Source organism: Lepidothrix coronata, unplaced genomic scaffold, assembly GCF_001604755.1.
Source record: "Lepidothrix coronata isolate B3197 unplaced genomic scaffold, Lepidothrix_coronata-1.0 Scaffold168, whole genome shotgun sequence".
Taxonomy (NCBI): domain Eukaryota; kingdom Metazoa; phylum Chordata; class Aves; order Passeriformes; family Pipridae; genus Lepidothrix; species Lepidothrix coronata.
Genome location: NW_016690348.1, coordinates 581,622 through 607,694, shown reverse-complemented (window position 1 = coordinate 607,694; position 26,073 = coordinate 581,622). Strand labels below are relative to the sequence as shown.

The following is a 26,073-nucleotide window of genomic DNA, read 5'->3' as shown; positions in this document are numbered from 1 at the left end:
AAGCTTCTCTTGGCCTGAAAAGCTGTTTTATTGGATGATCTACAACTTGCAGAGAACAGACTTGGTATAACAACCTATTGTCACTATCATGGAATTTTTAAAATTGCAAAAGAAACTTTCAGAAAGAAAAGCCAAGAGTTTCTGAAATTATTCATCGTAAGACTTTTGATGCCTTGCTTATAAGGTTAGAATAAAATATTATGTTCCTGGTGCCTGCCTTAAGTTGAATCTTATTTTTAACCTCAACTACACCACACCCTTAATTTTAGGACCAGGTTAACATTTTATCATTGTCATGTCTTATATTTTACAGTTCACATTCTTAGGACCATTGTAGAGAGGGACTTCAGAGATTATCTGAATTTTTTTCCTTATGTGCTTATTTCATTTGTCACAGTTGGGTAGTAGTATTTTTCCAGAACTCTTGGAGATGAGGCTTTGTGATGGCTGATGCAGACTTGAGACAGTAGAAGGAAGAATGGGCTTGGGCTTGGATGGGGTCACCCATTTTCAGAAGTTCTTTGACTAAAGGAAGTTGTTCAGCATTCCAGACCTGCAGCATGGCTATGCTTTTATGGATTACCATCTGGTTATATTTGAGGGACCTGGTAGTTGGTTTGATGTTTCAGTAACATCAAATTTTAGGCTGCCCGATCCGTGATATTTTGTATCATGTGTTGTATTATTGGAGTGGGTTTTTTGCTGTACTGTTTATTGCTTGTTTTGGAGGTATCTGGCTTTCTGGGAAATCTAAAATACTTTGTATTTATATTCCGAAACTCTTTTAAATTTTTATTGTGGTTTCCTGACTATTGCTGTAAAAGTGTGACTGCAGGAGAGTTCTCGTTTTCTGTAACTTTTGTTTCTTTCTTACCTGATTGACTCAAATCTTAAATACTGAAAGTAAGCAGCTATTATTACAGACCACTTAAATGTCTTGGTTACCCTGTTCCAAGAATTTATATACTCTTTGTGTCTTGCATGCAGCTTATACTGAAGTGTAAGCAATGTTACTAAAGTTGCCTATTAATATTTACTTCAGACTATATTTTTGTTTCTCTGGTCTTCAGTGCTTATTACTAAACTAAAGAGGTTTTAAATCTTCTCATTCTACATACAAATATTTGAGGTTTAAGTGTGCCCTTTTTTAGCTGGTACTTTTAAATTTGATGGAGGAGATGTAGCTAATCTCACTGTAAATATTTTTGATCAGTTATTAAATATTTGCCATCCACCTAATTTTCTGATGATTCTTTCTGATTAAGATTCTTTAGTGAGTGTGACGTCATTTAACTTACACGTGCTTGAGTGTAAAGTTGCATTTTACTTACTGCATATCCTCAGATATTGGTTTTGACTTTTTTAGTGCTGATTAAATGGATATTATTCATTCCCTCGAATTGTTTCAACACCTGTTGGTTGTACCATATAGACTGAGGAATGTGAGTTTTCTTTCAGCTTGTCAGAGTTGAAAAGAGATGAGTGTAACTTTGAAAAGTCTTCAGACAAGCTATGACCAGTACAATGCGGATGAAAAAGAATTTGAATTAATCTTCCACCCACAGTTAAATTAGAGTTCTTTGCAATTTTATTGTACCTAATGAGACTTCCTTTTTTGGGATTGGTATTTCTGTACAGTGAAGTTGCCCTTTCAGAAGGGGAAATGTGGCTTTCCGAGGATCATTTTGCTTAATTGTTATCTACCTTTCTCTGAATTTGAGACTGGTTTTTTTTTTTTTAATGTGGTGCTTTATATTAACCGTGTCTGAATGCTAACTTTGTGATATTATTGTTTGAAAAGCTGTTCTTTTTAAGTTGGACATTAACTGAAAGCTTTATAGGCACTAAATAATTGTGAAGTACATGCAGTGCTGGCCCCAGTACCATGCAGGTTTTGATCGACTTCTTTGTTGCATGTTTTTTTCCTGAATGTGGGAATGTTGAACATATCAATGCAGTACAATTAAGTGTCTTTTAGGGGCCAAAAAGGAATTTTTACTACCATACAATGTTTTAATTTAATTTTCTTCTTCAAAGATTTTAGTAATAACTATTTTAGTATTGCCTAGACAGGAAACAATTACTGGAAATTGTTTCAATGTTGCTGTGTGTAGCTGTGTGCTACTCCTTATGAAAATGAGAAGCTGTACTTACTTAGAATTGCAAGCTGGCAGAAATTTGCGTAGGAGTTTCTATTGCTGCTCCTCCAAAACATTACTACAGATATTTAGTTTTTAACTTAATTACAACATAAGTATCTTTCTCTTACTCCTCCAAACACAAACATTTAGTTTAAGAAAGTTGGTGGTTGTTTTGGGGGGTTTTGTGTCTCAGTGCTTCCAGTGTATCTAGTGTATAATAAAACTTTGAGATATTTTCTAGTATTTCCTTTCAGTAACTTAAAAAAAATGATTAAAAGTAACTTGGAAAATCAAGTATATTGCTAGTATGGTACACAACTATCTATTAATTTTATGACATTACATTATCCTCAATCTAATTGAATCACTGGCTTTGTAATACAGAAAGGCGATGTGGTACAAAACTCACTGTTATATGTAGTATATTCAGGAGCTGAGTGGTTAAATTTTATCAAGACAATTAAGTTCTTTAGCCTGAATCATCAGAAATAAGAAACCAGGTTAGGATGGATGGGGTATAGTGGAACGTCACTACTTGACTGCAGAAACTAATTGTTATTCTCTGTCAAATCCGTACATCCGTGCACCCACACAAGGATTTTTACTCTTGGTTTTAATTCTTCCTGCTTTAATGCATACCCATAGGAAGTATTAAGAGTAGCTGCTAACCAGAACTGCCCAACCCTTTTCCTAGGACTTTATTTGGAAATGTGTAAGTGCAGTTCCAGACCGCTTTATATAGTATCTTTTGGAAGAACCTTATGCCAGACCTGTCTTCTCTGAACCTGGGAAGCAATGTTTACATAAAAATGCCTCAATTTATGAACAGTAAATGCAAATATCTTTATTTGCGTATAACATCCTAAACTACTTATGAGTATGTTGTGTATAACAAGTTTTTCACATTTAGTGTTTCTAGGATTGTAAGCATGGTTTGTGTTAGAATTTTTTAGAATGAAAGAATAAATTCAAACTGGGTGGAAATGCTCAGAAAACTGCTGGTTTGCAATTGCGTTAAGTACAGAATCGCCACTGCTTTCACTGGGGAATGTAAGAGGCTTTAATATTAGTTTAAACAGCATTCCTTTTCTAACACTGGCACATGAAGTTTACTAAAACGTGTGAAAAAGATTTATAAGGATTCTGTAGTTCTTAGTAGGGGAAGAAGTGCTATGTAAATGTGGACGAAAAGTTCCATTGTCCCGATGCCTGGGGACCTTAGGTGTTTTCTTATTAACGCAGTTACTCATTAACTTCTTTTGAATATCTTTCATTAGATTTTCCTCCCGGATGTTTCTCAAGCGTCTTGTGATGGAAGGGAAACATTTTTGAATTTATGATGGATTTCACACAACATCATAACAAAAACTGGCCAAATAGCAGCATTTGTGTTTGAAGAGCATAAGCGTTATTACAAATAATCATGACAACTTCTCATATGAATGGACATATCACAGAAGATTCTGACAGTGAGACAAAAAATGTGGATCTTGCATCTCCTGAGGAACCTCAGAAGCACAGAGAAATGGCTGTTGATTGCCCTGGGGATTTGGGCTCCAGGATGATGCCCATGCGACGGAGCGCTCAACTTGAGCGAATCCGTCAGCAACAGGAAGACATAAGGCGCAGACGGGAAGAAGAGGGAAAGAAGCAAGAACTGGACCTTACTGCTTCCATGAGGCTAAAGAAACTAGCACAAATTCCTCCTAAAACTGGTATAGATAATCCCATATTTGACACAGAAGAAGGAATTGTTTTGGAGAGTCCTCATTACACGGTGAAGACACTAGGTAGGTAAAATGCAGTGAGTGGGCTAATGGAATAAATATTTAGTTGATATTAATGTTCTTTTAGGCCACTGAAAACCTAAGTCAGCTGATTTTTCCTATACGGATTTAAAGTCTGGTCCTTTGGATTTTTGGTGGCTTGGGTTTTTTTATTTAGTCAAACATCAGGCTATGTGCCTCAGCAAAGGGGCTTTTCAAAACTGATGCATTCAGGAAACAATGAAATACCCTGTAGATAACTAATGAATTCGGTTGATGTCTTTATATTCTTAAGGCTGGGGAAAACAATGCAAGTAATACCCACTTTTGTGGCGTTGGATGAACCACAGACCAGAATAAGCAATAAATAAACAGAGATTGTCATTTAAAATAAAAATACAAGCGGTTTTAATATTTTAAAGAGAAACATGCTGGTGTTTTTTTTCTCACTCTGTGTTACATTGTCAATTGTCATCTAATAAAAATGTCACACCAATACTTCTCTTAAAGTTGATAATGAAAATCTGCTTACCTTGGCCCTTAGACATTGATGAAAATGTAATGTCAATAATTTTTGAAGAAGTAGATGCTGAAACTTTCCATTTCGTATCTGTCATTGTTTTAACTGTGCTTGTGTAGAAAAAGTTTCTAACCTTTCTTCCTCAAATGTAAGTATCTACTAAAATAAAATACGTTGTGTCACTGGAGTGAAAAAGAGGCATTTGGAGTTTGTAGGAGTCCAGTTCAGATTTCCAAATCTATACTTGTTTAGAGATCCAGACTGCTTTAAAAAGGCAGCCCTTTCTTTGGGCTGCACTAAACGTTCTTGCAATTTTTTTTCCTATTGGGCAGTAGTTGAGAACACAGAGTGAAAAATAGCTATGAAATTGCCAATTTATTCTTTTTTTACTTCATCTATTTGTGTGCCCAAGCAACACTTCTGCTAAAGACATGTCTCAGCTCCATAGCCTTTGGTAATCCTTATTGTACAAATCCCTCTTTAGGAAAATTTAGATTAAAAGGGTCATCAGGAAGTCATCCTGTTCAACCTCCTGTGGAAAGTGGGGTCAGTTACAAACAAGGCAGGTGTGCCTTGTTTTAGTGCCCAGCTTGTCAGCTTCTCTCTGAGACATCTCTTTGTAAGAAGCAAATTCCCTCATTAACTTTGTGAAGTGTTAGGTGTTCGATTGTGAAATTCGCTTCTTAGAGGGAGCACAAAGCAGAAGATGCAAAGATGGACATCAAACAGTAGAAGTGACTTCAGCTGGGACTTGCTTAGCCACAGACACACAGGTCAATATTCTCACCTAAAAGACGTATCTTCAGAAGAAGCTCTGTGGATTAACACACTCACACACACAAAATAAAATCAGTATTGTAAAAAATACTGAACAAGGGTAGTTTAGCACCTCCATAATTCACTAGCACCTGTCCAGGCTTATTTGGGGTTTTCTAATCAAGCTCAAAAGCTCTGAGGACTTACTGCTGGAGGAACTGGAAATTGGAACTGCAAAAGGACAGAAAGAGTAATTCGGAATTAGAAAACTGGGGCTGGCTTTCATGGCTGAGATGCTGAGAACTTGGAGGGAGGCCTAGTGGGCAAAACAGATAGCCATGAAAGCTAGTAGGGATGAGAAAGGAGTAATATGTATGGGTCTGATATGCTTGAGAACCAGTAAGAAGTTGGAATAGACTGAAGCTGTTTGAACAGAAGAGATAATGGTGAAGAAATTACTGTGATGATGAAAGATGGGTTTTAAAATCTTTCAGTGAGGTGTTAAAAAGGGTACAGGCTGCAGGAGAAGCTGAGGGATTGTCAGAGAAAGTATTTGTGAAAAGCTGGAAGGAGGAAACTAGTTTTGGCTCAGCAAGTGTAGAAGGGGGGAGATTGGTGTGAATCGAAGTAGGATTCTGTGAATACTTGGTGTAAGAAAAGAGAAACACCAAACACTGGAGACAGGAAGAATACAGAGTTGTGTATGTGGAAAGAGGTAAATTAGGAAATAGCAATATATGATATAGGATGCATCTTGAAGGAAAATGACTAGGTGATTTTTGTCCACAAGAAAAAACTTTTGTAATTAAAATTTGGTTCTTGTCATTGTTTGGATCGGATAGACTTAAGATTGAAGAAGAGAGGATTTATAGTTTAGCGCTCTGTGAGCCAGCAGTGTACCCTTGTGGCCAAGAAGGCCAGTAGTACCCCTGGAGTGCATCAGGAAGAGCATGGCCAGCAGGTCAAGGGAGGTGATCCAGTTCTTCTACTCAACTCTGATGAGGCCTCACCTGGAGCACTGTGTCCAGTTCTGGGCTCCTCAGTACAAGAGAGACATGGAGCTCCTGGAGTGGATCCAGTGGAGGGCAACAAAGATGATTAAGGAACTGGAACACCTCTCATGGGGAAAGACTGAGGGACCTGAACCTGTTCAACCTTTAGAAGAGATGACTGAGAGGGGACCTCATCAATGTCTATGAGTATCTAAAGGGAGGGTGACAAGAGGATGGATCCAAGCTCTTCTCAGTGATGCCAAGCAATAGCATAAGAGGCATTGGGCAGAAACTGATGCACAGGAAGTTCCGCCTGAACATGAGGAAGAACTTCTTTCCTGTGTGAGTGACTGAGCACTAGAACAGGTTGCCCACAGAGGTTGTGGAGTCTCCCTCACTGGAGATATTCAAGAACTGTCTGGACGCAGTCCTGTGCCATGTGCTCTAGGGTGACCCTGCTTGAGCAGGGAGGTTGGACCAAATGACCCACTCTGTGATTCTGTGATTAAGAGTGGTGCTTTTGATTGTACTCAACTGTGATGTTGAGTTGTTGCAAACATAGGAGAAAATAGTTGTAAGTGAAACACTGCGGTCTTCTAACATCTGTAGTCCCTAAAGAATGAAAACTAGGTTAAATTTTAAATTTAGCAAAGTGCTTGTGCAGTAGCTTGAACTCTTCCAAAATTTTCCTCTACTATTAAGCATATGTCCAGTTTCTGGAGTAATCTTTCTAACATCTGACACTAATGCTGAATTTCAAAGGAAGAATACTTTTTTTTTCCTGGAAAGGTGTCTGTTTCTGATTAGTATCAAGGCTAGGGATATTGTCTTCTCCATATGTATTTATATACACATACACTCACAGAATAATACAGATTCGTAGAGGGGATTTGAGTCCATTATTGTTAATACTTTTGCTTTTTTTATTCAAAACCTGAATTAGGCCAGATTTTTTTAAATTTACATATACAGCTTTTTGGTCTCCAAGGAACTTACTAGCTTATAACTTTATTAAAAAAACAACTGCTAGCATGTGAACTTTTTGTAGTTGTCTCTTTGGTTTTACTGAATTTCTGATCTACACTGCTCCTGCTCTTTCCCTCTTTCCAGTTTTGCTGTCCAGGTTAGAGTGCTTAGTCACCTTCACAAATCTTTGTGCTTGATTAGAAAACCCCAAATAAGCCTGGACAGGTGCTAGTGAATTATGGAGGTGCTAAACTACCCTTGTTCAGTATTTTTTACAATACTGATTTTATTCTGTGTGTGTGCGTGTGTTAATCCATAGAGCTTCTTCTGAAGATACGTCTTTTAGGTGAGAATATTGACCTGTGTGTCTGTATTTTTAATTTTAAAAATATTTTTTAAGTGCCAATGTCTAATTTGGCAGATCTTTGCCAAGTCTTCAATGTTTTCTTCATTAAAAAAAAGCAGACTAGATTAAACAAATCAGATTTCATTTACAGAAATAAAGGAGGACACTTAATCAAAAGAATTTTAAAGGGCATGTTTATTATCAAAACAGTATATGATTTAGACAGCTGTCTCAATAGAAATAACGTTCCATGCACCTAGAACATGTGCATATAAGTATTTAACAGACTTTTTCACAGCAGTATGTTTCTATAAAATGTAGACTCTTTTTGTTTGCTACAGTTCATTCAGGTAACTTAGTTAAATGAGTAACTGACATTTCACAGAAGTAAATCCTTTCTGACTTCAGTGAATTTTTTTTTAGGGGAAAAGCCGGCTATTTTTTTGCTTTTTATACCTTGGCCAAAACTTATTTATAAATATGTTATAAGTGGACTTTCAGAAATATTGTTTTATCCAAACCTCCTTTGTCTTAGCCCCATGATTCAAGTTATATTTGGAGAATTAAAGTGATGGTGCCAGCACATAGAGTACTCTAGAGATCTATAAAAAGGCTTAGGAATGAAGATATTGGTGCTGACATATAATAAACCCCATCTTCTTAAGCTTGCTGTTCTTAACTTTTTGTTTTAGGTGATAAACAACATTTATTTTCTTTTCCTTATTTTCTAATCTAACATGTTAAGCTGTGACCGCGGGTCCTCCCCTGCAGTTGCATACTTCTGCCCTGGCAGTCTTTTGATTAATGCGTATATTGCACAGTGCTCAGTCACATTCCAGCCATTTCATAGTCTAATGGAAAAAAGGCTGCAGCACTTCTTGTAAAAGAAGACTTGACAAAAATCAGTATTTGATTGCTGATTGATCTACGATTAAAAAATGGACTTATTCTGCAAAAGAACCCTGACTTTTCTGTGAGTAAATGCAGATGTTAGTCTTTTACTGAACTTTTTTTTCCCTCAAGACAACCTTTCAACAGGATATAGCTAGAGATGGAGTCTTTCATTACCTGGCTTTTTTTTTTTTAAATTATTGTTATTTTAAAAAGACCAAAACCAACAAAGAAAACCAAACTCTGCACCAAAATCTAATCTGTAATCTAGAATTTAGAAACAGGAACCTAGAGAGAATTAGGCATGCATAAAGCCAAATTTGTATGTGGTTTTATCTGTATGGTTTTTTTATTAAACAAGTGACTAGGAAATTGCTATCTTTTGAGGAATATTTCATTTCACTCCTTTCAAGCATTATTTCTCTTTTATAATTGTGCTGAGGGGTATATTTGTTTGCTTTTTTGTGGTGGTGGGAAATCACTTGGTATAAGGCTTTGGCATCCAGCAGGTGAAGCCTCACAATAGAAAGGAATTATATAGGGAAGAGAGTACTGTGGTAGTTTGTAAGAAAGGGCAGCACAGAAGGAACTAGCAAAGTGCTGAGAAGAGAATATATAAAGGTATCTAGGAACAGGATGTCTTTGTTATAGATACAGTGTAATATGTCTTTCTATATGAATTTATATCTTATATACGTATTAGAAAGAATTATGTGTGAATATGTGTATGTATTTGAATTTTCAGATATGTAAGGAAGGAGAGACAATTCAGAAATAATGGAATAAAATAACAACTGCAGGATGAGTTAGAAAAAGTCAGTTTCTTCTCTAGCACCTCACTGCTTTTTGAATCCAGCAAAAGTAACAAATAACAGAACTTTGAGTTATGTTTATTAATTGAATAGGTATCAATGGGAGCTATACAGTAACATCTGTTTTACACACCTTTTTTTCTTAATGCTTGAAAATAGTGCCCTTCCTCAGACTTGAGAGAATGAGTTGCAGAGATGCTTTAGTTCTCTGCATACTTCACTAGATGAGAATTTTGCCAGCTGACATCATCCTATTTAGCAAATATTCTCACTTGCAGAGTGTTCTTTATCCTTCTCTCCAAATGATATTTCTCCCCATGTGGTAAGCAGTATATTGTGTACACAATTTCCTGGTGAGACATTGGCTACCTTAATTAGTGTTGTGAGTTGTACTGAATTTCACCAGTGGAATATCCTGCACAACTGGTATCCAAGCTTTCTATGCAACTACTGCCCTTTGTTCCCTTGGTGGTTACAGGAAGAAGCCCTTGACCTTTGGTGGGTAGGATGTTTTTAGCGTGTGTGAAATGGTTTTGGAGGGGGTTTTATTACCTTTTTTTGTTGTCCTGTAGACAGTAAAGAGTAGTAGCTCTGGCTTGTTTGTTTCCTTTTATAATACAGAAGACTAACTTGCAAACTTAGAATTGGCAACAGATATGTAGGTATGGTTTGTCCGAAATAAAAACCATTAAACTTGTTTGAAATACATATTTTATTAGATCATATGGTTTTCATGTGCCCATTTATCAACCATTTTTCATCTTGTTCTTGACAGTTTTGAATCTAAGCTTGTGTTCAGTGGACTGATGAATTCGAGGTTAAAAATATGTAAGGGAAATTTCTTAGCAGAAGTATTCATGTGAGTTAACAGAACCTACTATGATTTTTTCATGTAAAAAGCAACTTAGCTGATGTCTTGATAGCGTTCCTAATTTTTTTAGCTCATAATGAATAAATGAAGGTTGCTAAAACTTAAATCATTCTCAAAGCTGATATTTTGATATCAGTAAGGGAGATGAAAATTCTCAGTTGATACTGAGGTGAAAATTTGGGATTTTCTTTGTTGTTCATTTTTTAAAGCCACCAATATTCAAAAGTTCAAACTTACTTGCATTTATTAAAATATAAGATAGCTGACCAGCCTCTTGTGGCTGAACAGGTTTTTTTTCAGATAATGTATGTTATTTCAGGCTCAAAACATCCACTGTTTTTTTGGTCTGCTTGAGGATTTTTCACCTGGGTTTGATTCACATTCCTTGTGTCAGGTAGTTTCTCAAGTACTTAATACTGAGAAGTGACATACTTTGCAGAAATTTGGATTGGTTTAAAAAAATATAAAAGTCTTTGAAAAGCACCTGTAAAGCATCAGATCGATTCTTGAAACTCAAGAATGTAGTACATGTGTAGTATTTACAAACATATAGAAACTGATTATTAAAATGTTAAAATATTTTATTGCCCCAGCAGAACCCATACTCGTGCAGGTAAAAGATATGGACTTTCCTCCGGTGTAGATAACTTTCAAAACTCATAGATGTTCATACATGATATTTTTTCATTGTTTTTATTTTAATGTGCTAAGACTGAGCATAATTTTATGTTTATAAATTGAATGTAGTTAACTTATCAAACGCACATTTTATATTATTTATAATATTTGGTTGAGATACATACATATCTGCCACATGTGGCAGATGCAAATGGAAGGGTGGATCTGTGAATATTCAGTGCATCAAGATTAGCTTAGCAAAGTGGTTATTTTCATATTGCAGTGTAGTCCCTCTTTCACATTTAGCTATACATGAGCTGCAGTTATGGGATCTTTCACGTATCAGCAATTTCTTTTGTGGAAGAACTGCTCCTGCAATAGGAATTTAAATTTGAGCAGTGTATCAGCTTTTTTCCCTCTTCCCTTACTGACTTGAGGGTTTTTTGTTTGTTTTTTTTCCTACTTTTGTAATTCAGTTACATTCTGCTACCAAACATTAGAGTGAATATGGATAACTAATAAACTTGCATACATCACTACTGATTTAAAAACTGAACAGCAGTATAAATCTTAATATAAACATTCCTTAATTATTTATCTTGATAACTCATATCCTATTTGTATTTTGTTATTTCTTACCTAGAAGTGGAAGAACTGCTAACTTCTCTTAAGCATATCCAGCACGTTTTGGTAGACCCTCAGAGCCAAGAGGACATCTCGCTCATTTTACAGCTTGTCCAAAATAGCGATTTTCAGAATGCATTTAAGATACACAATGCTGTTACTGTGCACATGAACAAAGCCAGTCCTCCATATCCTCTCATCTCCAATGCACATGAACTAGCACAAGAGGTATGTACAGTATGCATCCCTGTGATATATGTGAAACCTATAATCATAGCTACTGCTGAAATATGTACTCGTCAAGCTTGTCCGAGTTACTGAATGTTGAATATGAAAGGAATTATAATAGTCACTGATTGCTGTATCTGGTTTTTCCAGATTTCCAAACAGTAACCAGAAAAATATTTTGGAGATAGGGCCTCCATTTTTAGCATGGATAGATATGTAACAGAGAAGGTACTATGTTTAAACATAGGAAAAAGAAGCGGTTGTGAAAGTCTAACTCTCTTACCATCAATATTCTTTGTTTCAAGTGTTCAGGGATTGAGTTACAGTTCTCTCTTACTGTGGCTTTCCTCTGAATTGAACCATGGTTCTTAGATGGGGAAGCATCTCTGAAAAAACAACCACACTGGAAACAAGCATTCTGCTTTAAAGTGAGCAACATACTTAATTTCAATGTTTTAATTACTGCTGTGATGGTCAGATTACACTTAATTTTTTGTCTGACAGATGACAGCTCTTTTATAAGATTTGATGTTTTTTAGAAATTGTTAAAATATTCTGAGGGATTGCTCAGTAACTTTTGTCACAATTTTCCTGGTTCATGTATATATTGCAGTGAAGTGTGGCTACATCTGAGATGAATATCTGTTTGTTAACTTTGAACTAGGTAGCTTAAATACCAGTATCAGTGCAAGTCTAGCACTGTAGTTCAGCAAAACGAGATCTCAAGGCTGGATAAAGGCTCCAGCATTTAGCACTCGGTGAATCAAACTGACTCAGGTACACTGGTTGGGGTATTTCAGTATGGCAACAGGTTGTGGGTATTGGTGGGTGGTTTTGGTTTTGTTTGTTTGTTTTAGTGTCTGGTTTTCTTTCTGCATGAGGCCTTTTTTTTCAACAGATTTTTCCACTCTCCTTCCTTTTTCTAGACTTTAGCCTTTTAAGTCAACAGTATTGTAGCAAGTTTGAAGTTCTTTTGCAGAAGAAATCACTGATTCTTGAGGGACATCATTTAAATGCTATCTAAAGCTGCACTAGCTGATTAAACTGCAGCTTAGGATTTTCCTGTTTAGGTTTGTCAGTAAGACTGTGCCAAAACCAGGTGGGAGTATTTTACATATGAGCTTCCCTCCATCTTATTCATCAGCCTGTAGGCTGCTTCAGAATCCTCATTAGGCTTCTTCAGTGTCTGTAAGTCTGAAGGAACCTTTTCAGTTAACTTCTGTTTGCAAGCTACTTCCCCAAACATCCACTATACTTAGGCCTAGTTTGGGATTTCATTCAATACAAGCCAGAATTTTTGAACCTCCTTTTGTAATTACAGATTTAACTCTTAAGGGTTAACTCTTAAGAAAGCTGTTTTTTCCCCTTTGTGAATATGATGTCCTTTTATTTGCTACTTAATAGAAGTTTCCAAGAAGAAAATATGCCTAGGAAGACTCTAGGTCTGTTTTCAAAATTTCACATTCCTCCCCATTTTTCACTACCCCTTACCTTCCCAACATATTCTTCTCTTTTTTTCAGGTGATTTGGTAAATCCTAAAATCAGAAGGTGGTGCAAAGCCAGTTTTGTGTCTCTTACCAGTCCATGAAGAAGGTTAAGCAAAAAGAAAATATTTCATTAATCCAAAGTTTTTAAACCAACACAATTTGGTCATCACCTGCAAGACTATTACATAAAAGGCAAACATATCACTGCACTCATTTTGATTCTTCATCTCCCATCCCTGTCTTGTCCAGCCTTGAAATTCCTGAAAAGTCAATATTTTGCATATGTCTGTGCCCGTTTTCAGATGTAATCTAGTTTCCTAGTGATTCAGCTTCTCATGTATTTAAGTGACTTGTATTTTGCAATATGTTAAATAACATCCTAAAATGATAGAGCCAGAAACTCAGGACAAATATTTCTGTGTCTGACAGAAGTGTCTCAAGAAGGAGGAACACCTTGAGGCCTTCATTCACATCATTCTATATTTCCTTATCTTGTCTGAATAGAAGATCTTATGTTTGCTTTTCAGATCTTTTATTCATTTTGGAAAGACTTCTGTATTTGTTATGGTAGCAGTATGGGAGGAAGTTATTTCTGCTTTAGAAAAAGTTGTTGGTGGTTTTGTTTTGTTTTGTTTTGTTTTGTTGGGGTTTGTTGTTGGTGTGGGGGTTTTTTAACCCTGACAGTGTGTCTATCTTGCATGCCCAAGTTTTTTCTTGTACTCTGATTTTTTGTTGTCTTTTGCTTTTTCCATCCCTGAGCATGGGTATGGGAAGCTCCCCCAGAAAGCAATTCATTTTCTTACTTCAGGGTGTTTTTGAAGAGACATTTGCAGAAGCCTGGATTTAAGATACTGATAACATCTTCATGATAAAGCCACAAGACATTACAAGGAAGAAAAATAGCAGATACATGCATGACATTAATTTTAAATGGCAGGTAGTGCTAGTGTGCATATTTCAGTGCACAGGTCATCAGTGACAGTGTATAACTCTGAAACTGTTTTGGAGTGTGTGCCCTAATTTAAAGCTGCAGACATATTTTGTTTGAGGCTATGTGCTGTGGAAGAGAAGAGCTCTAACAGGCAAAGACAGTTTGCAACACAATTTCAGAAGGCAACATGAAGTATCCTTGCTTTTAGAACAGAAGTAATATTAGTTACATAAGTGTACTTTTTAAAAAAATTTTCTAGTCCTCTTTTGAAAATACTTAAAATTAGTGGTACACCTGTACAGTTAACTTTTCCTGCCAATTCTGATAACCAGACAGAAATAGGTCAAGACTTTTCCTTTTTTTTTTAAAGAAACTTTAATTGAATTAAAAAGGTGGAATGAAGCACTTGAGCTTAAGGAATTTATTTGAGAAAGCTTATCTTCATGTAATGGAGTGTAGTCGAAATCTTAAATAAAAATAGCCAGTAAACATCAAGTGTAATTAAACTGATTTTAAATCCATTTAGACTTGACCAAGATGGGGGCAGGGATTATGGGAACATGGTCTGAATCTTGACCTTGTGAGAATATTTGATGCAGCATTCCAGACAGTTTATAATTTTTAGCCTGTAACAGGACATACTAAATACCTTAAAGATGTTCTTGCTATAAAGTGTACGTAATAGGTTCAATTTATATAGACTATGTTTCTAAATGTTTTGGATTTGTTACTGTTGCTTCTGCAAATTCAAGCAAATAAACCAGATCAGTAGTTTTGAGGGGATGCACTGGAAGCTTGTAGCTTCTGGTGTAAGTGCACTAATATGTGTATGTACATTCCATCCAACAGTCCTGCTCACCTGAGAGTAAACAAAACAGGATTTTGCAGGTGCAGTTAAATTCTGAATGTTTAATATCACTCCAGCACATGCCTCCACCATACATGCCTCCAAACTGTGGTGTGTATAGTGAAACCAAATTGATAGCTTTTGGAGGGCTGCTTGAACTAAAGTTAACATAATTAACAATAAAAAGTAGTCTGAAGAGTTAAGAAAATACAAGCATTGCCACATATTCCATGCAATTCATGCTTTATGTGGTGTTTTGCTTCTGGAATGACAGGCTACTTCAAATTTCTTAGTCTGATAAAGCTGTGGGATTCATTACCATGAGTTACAAAGGACTCTGGCATGCAGCAATACTGGTGTGATAGGTGGTGTATTTGGCAGCCTAAAGCTTTCCTGGCGCTTCATTAAATAAACAAATAAGAGATGTATCTTTCTCTTAAAGAAGGGAGGAGCCAATAAAGTTTTGAATAATCAAATTATTCAAAGACGAAATTCAACTTGAATAAAGGATGTTCACCACACACAGAATAACTGGTTGGACTAGGTTGCTTTCTTTTCTACTGCCAAATCCGCAGCCTCTGACCTTGCATTCAGAAGGTTGTCTTGCTTGCAGGACTTTAAAGTTGCTTTCTGTAAAAAGGTCATAAAGATTGGATAAATAAGGCTTTAAATTAAGCTTCTTGTGTCTTCTTCAATAAAGGAATTCGAAGTCCTTTGAAAGTTAAGAGACCTTAAATAAGCCTCTATGAGAAAGTCTGTTGTATAGAAGACTCTTTTCTGTTTACACAGGACAACTTGTTAGTGAAATATGTCCTTTACAGAGCTCTGTCTGCTATATGACACTCTAAAATTTACTCTAAGCCAGGCATAATAGCTTCCTGGCTAATTCAGAGGTATGACTGAAGTCAGACGTCTGTGAAACTGACTTCTTTCTGTTCTCTAGGATTTTAAAGAAATCACTTTAAAATAATTTAAATCTGTCTTCTTGTTTGGCTGTTCTGAGGTATACTCCATTCACCATGAGATATGCTCTAGGGATGTCAAAAGGAAGGCATTAGGAGGTTATGCCAAGTTTATTGCTAAGCATGGGAACTTGTTCCATGTGGCAGTGTTTGGTTGGCTATGTGAGGATCCTGCTCCATGGAAACAGTTCATTTAGAGGCTTCTGCTAGAATTTAACATTTTCTTGACTTTTCTCAGTACTGCCATCTAGTTGCATCCAAGAGAGTTGTTAGCATTTCCGTAGATAATTGCTCCTAGGCTAGAGGCTTTCCCTCGGATGTTGCTAGATCATACAAAATGCTTTATTTTCTCTTTGAAACTTTTAGTTTCTCAATTCTCTGATGGCACGTTACCTCATCTGTAGGAGTAAAAAGCTCTTGGAAAAAAATGTTTTCTATCTCTGAAAGCTGCTGCTCTGATGTGTATAGTCTGCTCTTGATGTGTCTGTATTCATTTGTGCTGTTGGACTTGTGTGCCTTTGGTCATATTAAGCCAGAGGATAATGGTTATGGAAAGTATCTTCTTCAGCCTCACCTTTACATAAGGAGGACTTCCCTGCTCCTGGCTTTCTCTATGAGCATACCAGTATTTGCAAGAGACGATGGCAAGGCTTGTTTGGTAACTGTATGAGACAGAAAACCTATTTTGGCAATGGAAGCTGCTTGAGCAAAACCTGTCCTTGTGTTAAGGTAGATGATTTTGGAACCAGCCGAAGAAACCAGGTTTTCAGGGAGGGACTTCTTGAAGTTTTGATTTGTACACTTGAGACAGGAGTTCTGGATGCATTGCAAAACCTGTCTCAGAATCTTTGGCCTTGATGTTGGTGGAAATAGTTTGTGTAATAAGGATATCATAGTCTTCTTTTAAGGAAGAGACAGGCTTGTCACGTTAAGAAATTACTCCAGTTTAAAAGCCCAGCATATTCACATAACACATTGTGATTGATTCCACTAACGTGAAATCACTAACTTTCACTAACTTTCTAGAGTTTAATTCTTTTTGTGTGCATTTTTGTGATACCTGAGCTCATTGCCAGTCTCTGGTATTGACAAATCTGTGTGATATACTGGGTACCAGCTTAGATTTGGTAGATAAATACTGAGTCAAGATGTGCTGGATTAGTCCTGTGGTGTCATTGCATGTTTTCCTGACGTGTACCAGATTAACTTCAGTCTGCAGCCATTGTAACTACATGGATATACTTTATTTTCAGTGAAATGAGTAATGGCAAGTAGAGGGTTGTGCTTGAGTAGACAAGGGAGGGTTGATAAATCACTGGGTAGATTGAGAGTTTTACTACTTGATTTCTTTTTAGGTACAGTGTGTTTTGAAACCCAGCCACCATAAGGATGGACAGGAGCTTAATGCTTTGCTGAATGCCCCTCACATGCAGGTAAAACAAAATGAAACTTCTAATCTAATGGATGTATTTCTTGTTGCTGTTTTCATTTGCAAAAATAAGTTATACTGGCTTGGGCTGACTGGGCAAAGATGGATTTTATGCCTCAACCTTCATTTTTCTAGGATGAGGAGTTTCCAATTTCCAGAAACCAATGAAAATTTCTAATCAAGTGTAGTTTATTATTATATTTAGCCCTTGCTACAATCTACAAGTTTTACAGGATAATTTGCAGTTGATCAGTAGCAACAGGGCAACACATGAGCTGCTTTGCTTATCTATGTTTTTACCTTTGACAGCTGTTTCATGGTTACCATAGGATGCATAAAGGGAATTTTGTCCTGGGGTGGTGATGTAACTGGTTTTCACTGCAAAACTTACTATGTCTGAATCTGCAGTCACATACATAGTAAACAAGTGTCTGGGTTTTTTTGTACAGAGAAGCTAGAAGTACAATCACAGTTGTGTTCAAAATTGCTTTTTTATTATTTTCCAATTTGAAAGAAAAGTTTTGAAAAGCAGTAGGTGCTACATAGCTGTGATAAATTATTTTTTTTTATTGCTTGAGTCAGTTTACAGTATTCTATAACCTGCAGAGACTATTGAAATTGCAGAATTTCGTTGAACTGTACTATTTTGTATACATATCAAGTGTGACATTTTCTGTAATTGAGTTGATTTTGTTTAACACCAGGCACTTTTACTGGCTCATGATAAAGTTGCAGAACAAGAAATGCAACCAGAGCCTATGACAGATGAAAAAATTTATGAGAATGTTGGTGTGTACGGAGGGGAGACGGTTAAAATAGTTCGCATTGAGAAAGCTCGGGATATTCCATTGGTAAGTACTGGTACTCACTAAGTTATATGTAAAGTAAGTAAGCTTTTTTATCCTTTTCAGATTGCTATGAAACTTTTGAATTTGAATGTGAAGGTAATGTTTGACTTGTAAACAGTCTTCCTCCTTCCCTCCAAAATGAGAAACAGTCACAGATGGTAAACCTGTGTTTAACTTCATTTAGCAGTAGCCATATGAACATGTAAAATCTGTTCAGCTTCCGTAAGCTTGGATTTGGACAGATCTTCTTGACATGAGTCACTATACTAAGCTTGGCTGAAGGGGAGCTTAGAGCCTTGTGCCAACTGGGTGTGAGTTTTTATGGTTGATTGGTTTCTGGTTTTGGTTTGGTGGTTTTTTTTTTAGTGATATCATCTTCTATTTGCATCTTTCAAATGAATGTTTCCTTAGGACTACATTTCTAAAAAAAATAATCTTATGGTGCAGAGCAATTAAATTATTCAGGTTTTAGTGTAGCTTGAAGGAGTTAAGCAGTGTTTTTCTGAATTGGAGCATTGGGTGTATACATCTGAGTTGTTAACTTGCATTTTCTTTCAGCATAGTTCCTTCACTGTCTTGGAATATATACAATAGATGGCTTTGAGTTTCATATATATAATAAATTCAGAATGTGTTGCTACTACACAGGGTGCTACTGTTCGCAATGAAATGGATTCTGTTATCATTAGTCGAATAGTGAAAGGAGGTGCTGCAGAGAAGAGTGGGCTGTTACATGAAGGGGATGAAGTTCTGGAGATTAATGGCATTGAGATTCGTGGAAAAGATGTAAATGAAGTTTTTGACTTGCTGGTAAGTTGAAACACTTCTTGTTTTCTGTGCAACAAATAGTCATTTCATAAGTCTAATGCCTGTTCACTCTGCTTGTCATTTTACTCATATTTAGCTTCAAAAATATTGTCATTCTAGCAGCTGGTGTTTATACATAAAGGGCCATTTCAAGTTTTCTTTCTGATGCATAAGATGATATTGATAAGTATAGTGGCAATTATCTGCAAAAGTGAAGCCCACAAATGTGGAAGAACCAAGCTATTATCTTTAGACTTACTTCTAGTGATTTCTAAGAAAACCTTTGTTTAGCTCTGAAAAGCCATGACTTTTCATCTTTGTCTTTGGTTGAGTCCACAATTAATAAATGTGTGGCTGTGTGATTGTGGTAGTGTGTGGCTGGGCTGGAGGTAATTTTCTTCATAGCACTTTATATGATGCTGTGTTTTAGGCTGGTTTTAGACTGAAAGTGTTGATAAAGCACCAGTATTTTAGCTATTGCTGAACAGTGCTTGCGCAGTGTCAAGGCCCTCTCTGTTTCTCACTCTATGCCCTGCCTGCAAGTAGGCTGGGGTGAGCACAAGGCTGGGAGGGGACACACTGGAACAGCTGACCCAAATTGACCACAGTGATGTATCTTAACCACGTTATTTCATGCTGAGCAGTAAAAACTGGGTGGTGAGTGACTGCTTTTGCATTACTGGTTGGGTTGGGGTTTTTCTCCTTCAGTTGTTAAACTGTCTTTACCTTGACCCATGAGGTTTTTTTCTTGCATTTGATCTTCCGATTCTCTGCCCATCCTGCTGAGAAGCGAGAGTGCATTAGCAGCTGATAAGTGCTTAAGTTGCAAGCCAGACCAGACTTAACCCACCACAAATTGTATCACATGGGATCTTTACATGACTAGACTTCTTATTCTTTCCCTCCTGATAAAAGCCCTTTTGTCTAGCAGTTTGCTAACAGAGACGTTTTTCTGTTCATTACACCATTCATGACAAGAATTCAGTTGAAAAGCAGCTGGGCAAAACTACAGGCAAGAAATCTGTCAGGAATCAGTAAATGCAGAGGTACTTGTTTTCAAAAAGGTCCTGTGAGACAGAATGTCAAAAGCTGGCAATTACCAGTATTTTCTGTTGCCCAGTTGCACTTGCTTTCTGTTTTCCCTGACACCTACTATGGATCAGTGTCCAAGATGGGACACCTGGAACTTAACTATGAATCTCTTGTCCAGTTGGCAGCAGGCAAGACCATTCTGTCCAAGTGAAAGCAGATGCAAATGACAATTCTTTTTGAAGTTAATTTATAACTTTGACACAAAACATTGGAAATATGAACAACCACTTATTTAATGGGGTTCTTTGGGGGGGAAAAAAGAGAGGAAAAATACATTTAGTAAATCTTCAAATCACTTAGTAGATTTATGTTCTACATACATACAGAATCAGGAAAAGACCTGGGTTCTGCTCTAAGTTGTGTCATTGTAGGAAGAACAGGCAGCGATATCCAAAGATGAAATTGTCTTATGGTACACTAAGACACTAGTTTTTAATGGACAATTTTCATCTTCAGTTGGACTTTTTTCTGAAATTTACTGATAGAATTTTTCAGCTAATTCATGCAATGAGATCAAGTGGAAGGAAGTAGAGGAAGAAATGTGTGGAGTTTGGAGGTTTTTGTCAATTGTTTGGAGTTTGGAGGGTTTTGTCAATTGTTTTTAATTTTTATGCTGTTTAGAAAGATTCTTACAGTTCTTTGAAAAGCCTTCAATGTCCATGTGTTTTTTGGATCAGAGATACCTGAGATTCTTTATATTCTGTAATTGTCTCTGTTTCCATCTGTTTGGGTTTTTTTCAAGCCATATTTAGCTATGTCCTATACTTCTGAAAACAGTGTTGTGTAGGTGATTAACAGGTAATTTGACTCTGGCAGTTTAGTTCTCTACAGAGAGCTTATTCTGCTCTTAAGCAGCTCCTGCAACCTAGGATTAAAGAATAAAAGGTTTCAAGCCACAACACATTAGCATAAGAGAAAATTACTTGCTGAAAATTAAAAAAAAATAAACATAACCTTATGTTTATATTTCTTTAAATATACTTTAAATACAATTAATTTAAAATAATACTTTTAATTCTTTATATGTTGTCACTTGTATTTTTTAATGTGGAAATAAAGTTTTAAAATACTTTAGACCCCCCAGAATGCTTAAGCACCGGAGAAGGAAATTACTGACCTCCTTAGTTTTGCCTCATTACTTGCTAGTCAAATGATAATAAACTACATGTGACTTTAGACTATTCACATGATCACTGTGAGATTATATACATTCCTCATGGAACTGTGCATGCTGACTGAAAATAGTGGAATTTCCTTTCCCGCAGCCTCATCATGTTATGTTCAGTTACATTTACTTTTTTTAAGCCTTAGGTCTGAATTTTTTGAGATACATGCATTTTGCAAGGGTGACTACAGTGTTGATATCAAGTACTTCACATGTGCAGGATTTGAGTATATTAGTTAAATTTTTAAACAGTGGTTTGCATTCTTTAATAATGCTAACAGCATAAAATCGTAGTAGAAATCTTTAGATTTGAATATACTGTTCCATTTAAACAATTCTAGAAAAATAATATTTTTAATATAATTTTTCTTCCCAGTGTAGATCCACTTGTTGGTATTTTTGAACAGAACAAGAGAATATTGTTATCCATTTCTCCTGAGTCTCTGCTTGACAGAATTCCGGCTTCACTATTTCAGATAGAAGCAGTTAATAGAATGCTAGGCTTTTAAAATCTGAGCATCAACATTTGGCTTTCTAGCCTGACAGAATCACTGCATCTGTATCTGTACTATGTATTTTAAACCAGTTAAGGGATAGATGATGCGCTGTTAGGAGCAACCCTTTATGGGGATTTTTAAAGCATTTCCTAAAATAAATTATTTATTAAAATTCCTAAGGTTAAACCATATTTTGATACTATATATGAAGAATGTATTTTTCCTCCCAGGCTGACATGCACGGTACTCTGACCTTTGTATTGATTCCCAGTCAGCAGAGCAAGCCACCTCCTGTGAAGGAAACAGTTGTAAGTAGCTCTACATGTATTCTTGTGCTTGGTGATACATAATTTATTTTACCACTAATGTGTAGAAAGTTCTTCACTAGGTCATTTACATTGTGGAACAAAACCAAAACTTAAACATTTAACTTGATTTGTTACCAGACTGACACCTGAATTAACTGTTGAAAATTATTGATGTCTTAAGCTGAAACTCTTAGTATGATTTTAACTGAGTTTCTAAAATAGGAAGAAGTTGTAAAAGTAGAACTTTGTGTGGTTCTGAATTTATTTTGAATTTACGAATTTCTCTATTTTATATATATATGCATGTATGTATTAAAAGAAAATGGATTAATGGAACTTGCAAATATGCTTCGAGAGGAAAAGTTTGTATACTGGAAGCTTTGTTTATTATCTTTTTGTCTAACATACTTTTCTTGAGATGGTTTTAACAGTTTGAAGAAAACATGCCCAGACATTAGTGATTGGTGACAAAATACTGTACAAGTGAAACTTCACTTAAAGCCCAGGATATTGGTTTCAGTCTGTGTGTTTATTAGGTATTTTAACCAATTAGAATATCTCTGATAATTTTTGAATGCAAAGAACTTAAAATCAGTAGATTGGGGCGGGGGGGAGGTTGCCTTCTGAAATGGTGAGGGAATTTCATGGAGTTTAGAATTCAAGCTTTTATGTCCAACCTAGCAAAAGTGTCTTTTCCATTGCTAACATAGGTAATGTTTTCATTCCAGTACTCCTGTATGCCCCAGATAAAGTTTGCATTTTATAGAATCTTGGAGGTTTTAATATATTGGAGCTCCAGTGCAGTCAAGGAAGAGGGGGTGTAATTCTTCAGAAGTCACTGGGGTGGTTTTTTTCTGATTTTACATTTGATCTCCCACAGATACATGTGAAAGCGCATTTTGACTATGATCCCTCTGATGACCCTTATGTCCCCTGCCGAGAGTTAGGCCTGTCTTTTCAAAAAGGCGACATTCTCCATGTGATCAGTCAAGAAGATCCAAACTGGTGGCAGGCCTACAGAGATGGAGATGAAGATAATCAGCCGTTGGCAGGCCTTATCCCTGGTAAATAAAGCTCTAGAAAAAGCTTGACAGTTCTCATAGCCACAGGAGCTGTCAGGTTTTCAAAGACTTGTATACCCTTAAATATCCATTGCCTCAGATGTCTGTGACACTGAACCTTTTGCATCAGAACCTACTACTGGTTATGTAAGTCACTTAAAAGTTGACTTTTTAAAGGCATCGCTGCGTTATCGCTGTTAAACCAGAGTAAGGCTGCTGCTGCCACTGCAGGTCACCTTTCAACAGCTAATGTCCTCTTCCTTTATTCCTCCACCCTGTGGGGACTCTGGATTCAGAGTTCCCTCTGGCTGCAGCAGAGACAGGGGACTGTAACCAGGTTCTCTGGAGATGAGTGCAGCTGTGAGGTTTCTTACTTTGTTCAAACTACTTGATACAGTATCTTTTTTTGGTGACTTTTCTGTATATTTTCACTTACCAAAGGGGTTTAGTTGTTTGTAACAGTCAGGCTTGCTTTCTCATTGTTGAGGGCCTTCAAGTAACAGGGTTTTCAGAGTTTTGACTTCAAGTCAGTTTATAATTTTTGCATTGCAATATTATTGTGCTCTAGTCCATTTAAGATCTGCTGATCGGTTAAACACAGCAAACAAGAGACTTTTCAAATTCCATAAAATATCCCACTGTTACTTTATGATGTTTGAATAAGTTGAGAGAAACACTGATTTAAATATAGGCTAATGTTTTTAAACTGAAGTTCAAAATATTTCATATAAATAGAACACAGTTGACAATACAAAAATAGTTAGAAAACCATAGCATCATAGTGGGAAAGTGTAGTCTTTCCAGGCTACAAATGCTCTGCAAGTCTTTCTTGATTAATATGTTTTTTAAGTATTAAGTTTTGTAGTAATTTTAGTTTCTCCTTTTAAATTTTAATTTCTCTTTTAAAATTTCTTTTGTATGTTTTATTCTACTGGAACCTTCAGAGATGTAAAAGCTTAGGAAAAAGTCAAATGAGTAAGTCATTATGAAAAAGCATGGACCTGGTTTCTAAATGTTAATGGCTCTTGTGCTTTTTTGTTTTTTTAAATGCATCAAGGAAAAAGTTTTCAGCAACAAAGAGAAGCAATGAAGCAAACCATAGAAGAAGACAAGGAGCCTGAAAAATCAGGTTGGATATATGTTTTCCAAGGGGAAAAAAATCTTTTATGGAGGTGCTAATTAGTGATATATATGGAACCTTGTCATTGTGGAGTTGTAGAAAATTATTCTGGTTTTTTGTAATACAAGTGGGATGATTCTTTGAAAGTCTTCGTGTAATTATGGGTCTGAATTTAGCACTTAGTTGTATAAATCACGTGGGATTTTTCATAACTGTGCAATGTAATTAGGGTGATGTAGGGAATTTGCAAAGCCCCTTTTTTCTTAAAGAATTTTATCTGCCATGACTCAGTTTAAGTTCTTGACATGAGCGTTTGCTTAATACACCAGACCACTGTAATCAGCAGAAGGATATTATGCCCTTTCAAAACTGCAGAATAAATTCTCCACTTTAAAGATCCAGATAGTGGGTAGAATAGGAGGATTTTTGCTGTATGGGTGTTTGATTATGGTGATTTTTGTTTTGGAAATAAAATTTTCAGGAAAACTCTGGTGTGCAAAGAAGAACAAAAAGAAACGGAAAAAGATTTTATACAATGCAAATAAAAATGATGGTGAGTAACATGTTTTCCAGAATATGTGTACTTATACACATATAACTATAAAAGATTCCATAACTAGCCTTGTGGAAACAATTGCTTAAATTCAGGATATGATGTTAGAAGTAATAGCTGATGAAGTTCTCTGTGAGAGTGGTAGTATGTTTTGTTATAGCATTTAGTGAAAGATGTAAAAGAGGTGACAGGATATGTAGGGTCATTTAGTGTCTTTAATAAAGGCCAGATTATAGGGGTAAAAAATAGGTAGCTTTTTAGGCATGGAAGCACTCATAATTTTACAATGGTGAACTAATTCGTTATGGTTTTGTAATGTCATCTCACTCTGCATAATTAAGTTTAGTAAACAAAAACCTTCTCCACAAAGATTTTATAGGCTATTTATACTATATTTTTACATAAGTATTTTGGGATTGGGATGATTTTTGTTGTTGTTGGGTATAAAGTGTTATTCTTATACTAGATACTTGTTCCTTGGCAAGAAAGTTGTTTCCTGAATTTATGCTACTACTTATGTGAGTAATAGTAAGTGAAGACACATTTTCTTTCCCAAGAAAGGGAGAAAAAGAAGTCTGATCTTACTGAGCAAGTGATGATCTTTGGGGTTCTGTTGCTTTGGTGACTCAGAGATGCTGGGCAGAGAGTTCGGGAACTGCCTGAAACTTTTTACTGCATGACAGGCAGTACATGCAGCTGTTAGCGAAGTATTTGTGACTGTTTTATTGTTCTCTCTCAAGATTATGACAATGAGGAAATTTTGACCTACGAGGAAATGTCACTGTATCATCAGCCAGCAAATAGGAAGCGGCCCATTGTCCTGATTGGCCCACAGAACTGCGGCCAAAACGAGCTGCGGCAGAGACTTATGAATAACGAAGTGGATCGCTTTGCCTCTGCAGTTCCACGTAAGTTTGACAGGCAGATAAGATTCTGTATTCTAAACATTGTCTGCAGACAAATCCCGTTGTGTTGAAAATAGTAATTAGGATCCTGGGGGCTGTGAGCAGTATATATTGAGCTCTTGAAAAATGGGCAAGGAAAGTGACCTCTTGTATGGCAAAAAATAGCTTTTGGTAAGTTAATGCAAATCCAGTGTCTCAACACAGTGTTATAAAGACATTATAAGGCATGCATAAAATTGGAGTGAGTTACAAAAGTGTAAAAAAGAAACTGCTATATAGGGCAAAGAATTTTTAACCAAATGTCCTGCATAAATTTAAGTTTAGGTGGCTTTAGTGCCTTTCCAAACTACTTATATTTCAGTGATGGTTATATTTTTAATGTCTCACGTACCCTAGATTATGTTTACAAACAGCTTAGCAATATATACTGTTATAAACAACTAATGGCTGTTTTCACATTCAGATCACAGCTGCACAGTTAAAACTATTCCTTTCGTAGTTTACTACTTTTTTATCCTCTAGATAATGT

At 36.2% G+C, this 26,073-nt stretch overlaps 1 protein-coding gene across 1 annotated transcript in view; it reads left to right on the top strand.

Moving 5' to 3' along the window:
* The first annotated feature begins 3,416 nt into the window (after positions 1–3,416).
* Positions 3,417–26,073, top strand: part of MPP5 (membrane palmitoylated protein 5) — a 29,775-nt gene continuing 7,118 nt past the window's right edge. Inside the window, exons 1-10 of the mRNA XM_017829753.1 lie at positions 3,417–3,931; positions 11,323–11,531; positions 17,115–17,192; positions 17,893–18,039; positions 18,685–18,846; positions 21,828–21,905; positions 22,786–22,969; positions 24,024–24,095; positions 24,568–24,639; positions 25,380–25,547. Of these exons, the coding sequence (XP_017685242.1) occupies positions 3,565–3,931; positions 11,323–11,531; positions 17,115–17,192; positions 17,893–18,039; positions 18,685–18,846; positions 21,828–21,905; positions 22,786–22,969; positions 24,024–24,095; positions 24,568–24,639; positions 25,380–25,547 (1,537 nt within the window). The 5' untranslated portion in view covers positions 3,417–3,564. The remainder of the gene's footprint in view (positions 3,932–11,322; positions 11,532–17,114; positions 17,193–17,892; positions 18,040–18,684; positions 18,847–21,827; positions 21,906–22,785; positions 22,970–24,023; positions 24,096–24,567; positions 24,640–25,379; positions 25,548–26,073) is intronic.